The sequence below is a fragment of the Rhinolophus hipposideros genome, assembly GCF_964194185.1.
Source record: "Rhinolophus hipposideros genome assembly, chromosome: 10".
In the NCBI taxonomy this organism is placed as follows: domain Eukaryota; kingdom Metazoa; phylum Chordata; class Mammalia; order Chiroptera; family Rhinolophidae; genus Rhinolophus; species Rhinolophus hipposideros.
This window is the reverse complement of record NC_138056.1, coordinates 49,340,827-49,350,772: the sequence shown is the minus strand read 5'-3', so window position 1 is coordinate 49,350,772 and position 9,946 is coordinate 49,340,827. Positions and strand designations below refer to the sequence as shown.

The following is a 9,946-nucleotide window of genomic DNA, read 5'->3' as shown; positions in this document are numbered from 1 at the left end:
TGGGGACAGAAGTCAAGGCTGCTGACAGGCTTCAAGGAGCAAAGGGCCAGTCCCAAGGTCAGCATGCTCCAGAGAGCTCTGCCGCATGAGCCCAAGGTCACATACCCTCCGCATGTAAGGTAGCCTGGGGGTCACCTCACATCACAATAATGAAGTGTGGCATGGCCCCTGACCTAAAGAGCAAGACATTTGTGGAAACACAGTGATGTTGGTTTCTTTGAAGAAGAAGGTGTTCCCTAAAAGTGAACTTTTAAAAAAATGTTTGCAAGTAAATTTTTGAGAGAACAAGTTTATCCCTCAAAGCATCAAAACTTATTCTAACCATTTTGAAGAAAAGACTACCTTAAAAGGTTTTATGCATTTTCCTATTGAACTGAAGCTAATTTATCCTTTTTCCAATGATTGAGGGCTATCCTTAGGAATAGTAAGTCACATTCAAGTTAATTTTTTCCCCCAGAAACATTAAGAACTTGACTAGAAATATATAGAAAAAAATGAAAGTTCTCAGAGGCTTCCCCTTCCTCTAGGATGGATATACAGATAAACAGATGGGGCTCCTAGAGCTGATGGGGCCTGCTCCCTAATCCACTTCCTTCTCTTCCAGGAGCAAGGCATCCAGCTCCTTTAGCAGCTGCTGCAGCAGGGTTTCCACATCTGGGCTGGGGGTCAGGTTGGGAGTAAGGGTCCTGCCAGCTGCAGCCTGGACCCCACAAGATGGCCGCTGGGATCAAGGAAGGCCACTGTCCCAAAATTCTACTGCAGCTTCTACTGCAGCTTCCTTGAGCTGCTGAAAATCAGAGTCCCGTTGCACTCCTGAGGTTCCTTGCAGATGAGCTCAAAGGTCCTCCTGGTTATATGTAATTCTTGTTGGTGTCAATTTCTTCCAAGCTGAACTCTTTTTTTGTTCAACCTGATTGGTTGAAGCAGCCCCATTGGTATGAGGTTTAATTGAGGACAGGCCTGTGTCCTGCGTATTCTGAATTGAGAAACCTTTCCCATGGTCTTGGTCTCAGCATCTAAAAGTACCTGGTTCTCTGAGGCCTGTGACTCCTTCCCCTTGGTTGAGCCCATCCTGGGTTCTGCAGGTTCAGAGAAGGAGGAAGGGGAAACAGTGGATGAGCAAGAGATTACAAGGGGGGAGAGCCTCCCACTCCTCCGAAAGGGAAGACCTCTTTCTGGAGACAGGCTGGTGGGGGTGGTGGGGCCGTGGCCAGCTTGGGCGGCATGGAGCAGAGGGCCAGCTGCAGGTGTCTGAGCCAGGGGGCCCCGGATCAGGGCAGATGTGGCTTCGGCCCACAGAGGGCTTAGGGAGAAGTGTTGGGAGATTGTGGCCTTGGGGACGGACAGATGCAGGACCCTCAGCAGCCCTGGACTGATGAGCCTCTGAGATGGCAATCTTCAACTCTACTTCATGGGAGGTGATGGGGGGTGCTATGGAGCTTTGCTGGGTGTGAGGAGGATGTCAGCAAAGCTCTCCAGCTTGGAGTGGATGAAATGGAAGAAGGGGGCCAAGGCCCAAGGACTGAGGAGGGGGTGTGAAGGCTGGACAGCAGTGGGGTTGATGGGAGCTCCAGAATAGCATCTGGGGTTGTCGATGGGTTCTGCAGAGGGTGGGTCTGCAGGCAGGGAAGATGGCTGAAATGTGGGTTCCAGGTCTCTGGGTGGAGGCATTGGCTGGTTAACTATCATCATGGACTCAGCTCTTCTCGCTGGGATGACGACGTTGGGAGCTTCATTGGCAAAGCCCTCAGCTAGGGGTCTGGGGTGGTCACTATCTTCTAGCATCACCACCAGAGTGAGCTGGGGGGCCTGGCCCACCTCTTGTGAAAGGCCCTTCTCTGGGCCAGGGGTTGTCCTTGATTGATGCTTCTGGGTGGAAAGAGGCCAGTGGATGCGGCTCAGGGGCTCTCGGCATAAATGCAGTGGGTCGGAGGCCTAGCCTGGACACCCACAGGGCCTGTCGGGGTGGTGAGGCAGGCGGCTGGTTGTGGACAGAATCCTGACGGTTGCTAGGGTGTCATGGGGTGGAGGTCTCCTCTCAGGGCACTAGGTGGACATGGGCAGCATGACATCTTACAGCACCACTACCAGGACCTGCCGAAGCCTTTTCCAAGGGTGAAGGGGTCACCAGGAGCTGTAGCCTCACCCATTTTGAGCTTCTGGCTTGAGCTCGGCACAGATGTGGCTGGCCAGGTGGGCTGGAGTCCTGGGCATGTCCACGGGGGAAGCAGCCACTCGGGGAGTCCCTGGGGATCCCAGGCTGCAGCTGCCACCTCTCCCATCCCGGGTCTCAAGCTGAATTTTTAAAACTAGCTGTTCGATAAATTTTTGTTATATGTTTACAAACCCTTGTGTCAAAGACCTGAGTAGAAGGCCTGTTGGTAGCTATTGTTAGATGGTTTAGCCCCAAGGTCTTCACAATAGGCAGAGCGACAGGGGAGGGTCCTCTCCTTTCCTGCCATGCTCTGGACCCCAAGGCAATCTGAAACAGGTTTTGAAGAATGAATATGAATTTGCACCTAGGGCAAGAGGAGTCTCTGTGCAGGCCTGAGCAAGCGACCACCTGAGCAAAGGGCTGAGGAGAAGCACGTGGCTCAGAGAAGCCAAGCTCCTTGCTGGAGTCACACAGCCAGGGGCAGTACTGGAATCTGAATCCTCCTGACTGGCTGTTCTGTCAGGCTGAGGGCTCCTCATTCAAGTCGCCCACATGACTTCCTGACTGCTCGTAGGTGCTTCTCAGACTCACGTTATCGGTTATCTGTGTTCACTCCCATGCTCCACTCCTTTCTAATTTGTTGCTTGTGATTTAACCGGGACTGAGACAAGCTCGTTGGAACTGTGTTTTGTACAAAACCAAGGGATCCGAGCTGGCCGCGCACGCCCTCATGGTTCTATGCCGGGGCTTGGCTGGCTCTGGTTATTTTACTAACTGGCTTTTTCATTTTTATCTTGATTCATTACTGTTCTTTTTCTGGATTGCTGACTCTAGAAAGTGTGGAATTATTTTACAGACATGTATTTTCTTATTCATTTAAAATCCACAAGGCTGAGCTGTCTACCTACAAAACTGTAATTAGATATGCTAAGGGGGTGAAGAAAAAGAAAGCTATCTACTTCAAGAAAAATTAAGAGCTCTGGGCACCAATTCAGCATTCAGTGTGAGGCAGCTGGATGCTGCGTGAGGGGATTATTTCTGAAAGAGGCAGGCCTAAATCAGCTCATCTGCCTGGTGTTACGAAACACGAAAATCAAGCTCATCCGGCTTCTAGGCCGTATCTCCACACTGTTTCCATGCCACCCACCCAAACACCTTGAAGCACTTGACCTTTGTTTAGAGTTGTTTTTCAAAATTCCAGTTTCAGCCCTGACACATCCGCAGCGTGCACAGAATGAGTATCTGTATTTCAATTGTCCCACCAAAGCCTGACGCATACTATGCAAGAAATCCATGTTGAATGACTTATTCCTTCCAATGTGCCTGGAACTTTGTAAAACTCATTCAGTGCTTTCATAGAAATATTGACCTCTTGTAACCTCTATCCAACCCTGGGAGCGGGTGGGTATTATCCCCATTTCACAGATTAGGAGCGATTAAGTGGCCATGCCCAAGCACTGGAATAGGAAATGGTGTTAACAAGTCTGTCATTACATGGTGGCCTTCCACAGGACAAAAGGGAACCAACACTGATGGCGCAGACCCCATACACACAGAATAGCAAGGACAGAATTCTAACTCTTACAGATTAAAAAATGGGGGGGTCCTTAAACTTTCAATGACTTGACCAGAGTCATAGCTTCAAAGTAGCTGAGCTGGGCCATTCAAATCAAGCTTCTAAAGAATAAATGCTGGCTGCACTCTTTGTACCACAGCACACATCCAGTTCGTTAGTTAATATTTACACTGAAAACATTAGGAGCACTAGGATGCATCTTTTTTCAGCCAGTATTTTATTTTTTTGTAATTCAAAAAGGAAAGAAGATTAAATAGACTCAAGCAAGTATCACTAGAGTCCATCCTCAACTTGGCTGCTAGTCGTAATTCAGATCTAACCAAGTTCCTCTTCTGTTCTGAAGCCTGGAAAGAGTACCTATCGGTCACTCACTGCACGCATTCAAATCTCTTGACTTGGCACCTAAGTCCTTCCCATTGGCCTGCAATTCAATTTCGCCTCTCACCTTTCTTCATCCCCATTCGGCCAAGGGCACAGCAAACTCTTTGCTGTTCTGCAAACACACACCAGGCCCTGCTTTGCCTCTGGGCCTTTGCCCATGCAGTTCCCTCCATCTGGAATGTGAAATCTTCCGTAGCTTTCATCTGCATTACCTCCATGCATCTTTCCTGATCAGAATAGCTTCCTCTTCATGCCATAGGATGGCTATACATCTCTCCATCAAATAATTTGTCACACTGAATGATAAATGTTAATATACCTATCAACCACTCCCCCTTCTACTAGAAAATGTGGCAGAGGTCAAGGCTTCCTAATCTTTGTATTAACCTTGTTTAGCCCAGTCCCTGGGGAGGGGAGAGAGAGAGAGAGAGAGAGAGAGAGAGAGAGAGAGAGAGAGAGAGAGAGAGAGAGAGAGAGAAAACGAGCTAGTTCAACAAATGTGGAATGGCTGGCTGTTTGAAAATAAGGTTTTCATAGTTAACTCAGCTTTAATATGAAATTTAAAACAATGAAGAAGACAGGACTCAAACATAGCAGGGAAATAACATACACTTTTACTCTCAAAATAAATACTAATCAATTTTATTTTATAAATACAGATGCTGAGTTTTCTTCCAATTACCAACAGATCAGTTTCACATGCCATTTATTATTGGTGGTGGTTTAAAAAATTATTTAAATAACCGGTTAGGTCAGGATAAATGGGCACCATTAGAACTGCTGAAAAAATATAGCTGGATACAATCTTCCAAAACTAATATTCTGAGGGGGAAAAAAAAATCTCTGGAATTTCTGAAGTGGGAAAGAGGAAGTGGAGAGAGAAAACAATCAAATATTCATTTGATAACGTTTGCTGGCTGTTAAAAGTGTCTCCGCTGCATGAAAACTGAAAGGGCTCTTAGCAGTTCACAAACGGATAGTAGTGAGTTTTCACTTCAACTTATATCCTCAAAGCAAATTTGATTTTTTTTAGTGATTTACAAGACGAATTAAACAGATTAGTAGGCGATAATAACTCATCCCATATTTTGGCTGTGGCCACTTTAAACAGAGGCAAAACTAATTCTGTAGCATTGGAAAATGTCGAACAGAGTTATTCCTGCAGACATGTAATACTGTAGGCTTTTTCCCAGGTCATGGCAGAAACTGCAGACATCAAACAAACTCAAATGAAAACACAAAACCCAAACTAAACAAACCCAAACCTAAGTGGTGTTTTGAGGCATAACATCCTTGAACATTGTGAATCAAGCAAATGTGGAGGCAACTACTGACCAGTTCCGAGCAATCTAATCACATTCAATGGCAGGGCTCCATGTTGTGGGGGTGCAAAGCTATGGACCCCAGAATCAGGGAGTCCACAAATGTGAGGCTGATGATGGGGCCCCAGAGCTCCAGGCTGTGAGGAACCTGAGATGAACACTAACCATGGGTCTCAGTACGTGGTCCGTCTGCCTGGTGGTACCGGAAGCCAGGCTGGGTGGCCTGCAGCTGAATGCACCTTGTCTCTGAGTTTGACATGAGTTTAAATTCCACTCCAGTATCTTGGGAAATCACGATCACGTGATTCACATCCCATTGTTCCATACTAACACAGTCCTTCATAAAACCTTTTTGGGGGGAGGGCAGTAGATGTTACTTCATTGGAGGAACCCAGAAACCAGTCTGATATATATCCAAGATGATGTCTATCTGCACCCTCTTCGATTCTAAAATGAATGACAGTACACTGCAAAGAAGCCCTGATTCTACAGATGACTTCTGCTCCAGCCTTGGAGTCGTCCTACCTCCTTATGTGGAATTCATATGGATTTCTTCAGATCAAGTTAAAGCTCTTAATTGCTTGCAGGTTGGGTCTGTCATGCAATGATTCTGAGCGTTCTCTTTACAGGGAAAATAACAACATGAACTATTCCATTTCACAATGTTGCGATGAATTAAAATTGAGCCCAGGAGTGCTTGGACAAAATACGAAAACGATTATGAAACCTACGAGTTAAGATGTTACGTAGGACAAATGCAGCTACTAGAGTGTACACCTGTGAGGGTGTTTGTGTTGCTATAACAATATGTAAATTCAAATGAAGTCAACAACACTAGCTTAGATACAGCCCCGGGTTTTGTTCAGGCTGGGCCTGCCATGAAGTAACATACGAGTATGGAGATGTATGTTCGAGAGGAATTTCGAAGCTGAAAAAAAAAAAATCAGGTCAAGTGAAGTAAACTCGATTTTTATTCTTCTATATAATACATGGATATATGGATAAATTTTCCTTAAAGAGCTTGCAACCCTGAGGCGATGTCCTTGGGTATATAAAATATAAAGCAATAGCAAATGAAACGTGAGCTCTAGGGATGACATTTGGACTTCAAAAACATAATTTAATATTTATGCAATTGCACATATACCAATAGCATTCTATGCCTCATTTAGTCTCGTAATCCAACTACCTCAACTGCCTTGCAGTTTGCACATTAGAGAGCCTGACTCTCTACATATATTTCATCACATACAGTGCCTTCCTTTCCAACTGAAATGTAATAAATTAACATGGGATTTACACACGGCGGTTTTTGTCTGGTGAGGGCACTGCCAGGAAGCATGCCTAGTTTTTGACTGCAGCATCTGCCCACATAAAATCTTTGGCTCCCAAAGGGGATCGGATGCCATCTGACTTTAGTAACCTTGGGGTCCTTGAGGATTCCCTAGGTTCCACCAGAGGTGAGATTTTTCACCTAATTTGACAGCTACATCAAGGGCATGGCTGATTAGAGGAGGTGGAAGTTCATGGTGACTGCATTAAAGAACCAGGGAATGTGATATCCTCAGTTTTCAGGATGCACAACTCATCCCCTGTGAAATGGGACAACAGTGGAGTCTGTAAGTTGCCTGTGGGGCTTGGGGGCAGGGTAAGGGTCAGGGACAGATGGGCCCGGGTCTAAGGAGACCATTGTGCTTCTTATTCATTAACCTAATGGATGGGCAAAGATCCTTCTGTAAATGGCAGACACCTTTTTCTGAATATTCAATGTTCCCAAAGTTTTATAAACTGGGGTAAGGGCAAATGCTTATGAAAAACTAAAGGTGAGTTTATTATATTATTTATATATTATCATCTTCCCTCTGAGGATAACAGAAGTGTAAATAAAAAAGCAGACAAATACTTATAAGGTGACTCGAGCTAGAGAGCGACTTTTGCCTTAAAACAATCGACAGGCCTGAAAAGCAAACCTTGCAAGCAAAATCTAACTTTGTCTGGCCCACAGATACACAATGATCCTGAGTCCCTCCTCGATTCACAAAGTCTGTTTTTCTGAGGAATATCCTCCATTCATATTCATTTGTGTCATAATTATTACAAAGGGTAACCAGTGCAGCTTTATCCTCGTTTTAGGCAGCGCCCTGTCCTGGTCCTACCGTCTGTCTGCTCACTTCACTTATCAGAACTCCTGCGTGGCCGGCGGAAGCTGGATACGTTCTCATTCAGTGCATAGATCCTTCGGGAGAACTCTTCAAATTCTCCCAGAACTTGTTCGTCACACTCCACTGCTACGGCACTGTCCACTGGAATGCAGTTAAACGCTTCCAGCTGATCGCCTGAGGTGAAGCCCGTGGCTTCCATGCCAATGATTTCTTCTGCTTGCTCGACGGTACAGCAGAGCTCAGCTTCTGAGACCGGGTGGAACTCATCTGGAGGTGGCGCGCTGGAGGAGCCAGCCTGCTCGCTGGGCAGGAGAGAGCCATTGACTGCAGCCGGCTGCCCAGAGAGGGCTTCTCCTTCTTCTTGGCTAGTGTTCACACTCACATGGCCTCCAATCAAGCTGTCACCCAAACCTATTCCTTTTTTCTGGTTTTCTTTGGAGAAGTCCAAGGAGGTATCCAAGGAAGAGGACAGAGAGGTTGTCTTTCTCTCAGATTCTCCCAGGGAGGGGATGGTGGCCACAGGCTGGGCTAATGCTGAGTTGTAGCTGGGAGGAGGGGTTTTGTACTGGAGTCTCTCATTCTCTGAGCTGGCCCGTTTTCGGTGTCCTTTGTCCGGTGAAGGGATGCTGCCAGAGAAGCCTACACCTGCACCCCCATATACGGAGCTTTGTCTCTTCGGAACAGGGATCGCACTGGAGGTGTGATGTCTGTCACTAGAAGACAAACAGAAATGAGAAGTTAACTTTCAACTTCAGAACTCAGCTTAAGCCTTCTGGATCCAGAGACAGGACAACATATTTAGGTTGGAGATAATAAAAACTGGTAATAATCAATCTCGGTACTAATTGTAGTGTGTGAGTGGAAGAAACAACATGAAGCATTCTGAACCCAACTTTGGGAGCTTCCTTTGAAAAGGACATAAGACACAGTGAAATATATCCAGAGGAGAGTGCCCAGGTTAGGATGCGGGGTAGAAACCATGCCCTGGGGGGAAGGTCTGAAATAACTGGAGGAACTGGATCTGAAAAGAACAATATAGGAGGAATGTAATCAACTTCGTGTATCTATCTGAAGGGCTGCCCATATTCTTATTCTTGTTTTTCACATTCAACTCTCATTCTATCTTCATAAAGCAGGTATCCTCATGTGGCACAAGTTAAATGTTTACCCATGATCCCTCAGTGAAGCAGTGGCAAGGCACCACATCATGGCATGATGATCAACAGCTTTTCCAATACGTGAATGCTGATTACCGTGGATTAGAGAATGGGCAGAGGGTCAAGGAGATTATATATATATATTTATTAGAATATATATATATATTCTATGTATATAGAATATATATATATATTCTAATGAAAAATTAACTTGGGAAATGACTTTTCCTTTACAAGGCTAGTCACACACGTTTTATAAGTTTGGTCTTCAGTGTCTTTTTTCAAACTTGAGTTACTTCTTAGGCAGATACTTTGGGCCAGCAATAATAGTCATTATTTAGTGATACAAAACATTTTAGTTTCTAAAGTAATTTCATATACATCATTTCACTTGGTCCTCACCAAAACCCTGTCAAGAAAGCAGAGTATACATTACTACTCTTAAGTCTGAAATAATAAATAACAACTAGTTAATGGAAATAGAGTATCCAGACCCTGAAAATAATGGTCATGGTATATACTGTACTAGTTAAACCACCTCGGGAGTATTGATCACAATTCTTGGTATTGTACTTGGATGAAGCTAGTCAGCTGCAATATGACTAAACAGACCGAGTCCAGAGACAGAAGGAGGTAGGAACACAAGATCCAGTTGACTGGTGTTCTTCAGATGAGGAAACATACACAGAGAAGTGGTTTGGAAAAGGCAACTACGAGACAGGAGCCGAGGCTAGCAGACCTGCAACTCTACCTACCCAACAAACAGCTATTTCATGTGTCAGGCCTTGGGGAGGGGAAACAGATGCAAGACAGAGTAGGCCCAGCCTCTGAGGAGCTTCCAGTCTTGTAGGAGAAAGACATTCAGAATTGCTGAAATAATACATTTTCAAATTACAATTGTGATGAGTGCCCTGAAACAGAAGAAAGGATCTAAGTTGCCTTCTGCCTGTGTCCACAGCCACAAGCCCTTAAACCAGCTCCCCGTTCCTCCTTCTCTCAGATTTCTGCATTATCCCTGTGGTCTCAGACACCTAAGCAGGCGTTATTCTTCTTGAGAAAAGGCAACCACAAGGCTTCTAATCCGTGAGACCGTCAGACTCCCTTGCTTGGCTATAAGTGTTGGTGCCAGGAGAGATTTTATAATTAGGGGTGGCCAAGTGGGGTGCATAGAACCGGGCAAGTAGACTAGTAAA

General features: G+C 45.4%; 1 protein-coding gene and 1 pseudogene across 2 annotated transcripts in view; both read right to left on the bottom strand.

Annotated features, from left to right (window-relative positions):
• Positions 1–580: 580 nt before the first annotated feature.
• LOC308503430 (proline-rich protein 14-like) lies at positions 581–2,282 on the bottom strand (annotated as a pseudogene). The gene is made up of 3 exons: positions 2,147–2,282; positions 1,711–1,907; positions 581–1,616 (listed from the first exon to the last, which is right to left on the bottom strand). The product of its transcript is annotated as a proline-rich protein 14-like (transcript).
• A 2,455-nt stretch (positions 2,283–4,737) lies between these two features.
• UVRAG (UV radiation resistance associated) overlaps positions 4,738–9,946 on the bottom strand; it is a 272,693-nt gene continuing 267,484 nt past the window's right edge. Inside the window, exon 15 of the mRNA XM_081061802.1 lies at positions 4,738–8,309. Within this exon, the coding sequence (XP_080917928.1) occupies positions 7,607–8,309 (703 nt within the window). The 3' untranslated portion in view covers positions 4,738–7,606. The remainder of the gene's footprint in view (positions 8,310–9,946) is intronic.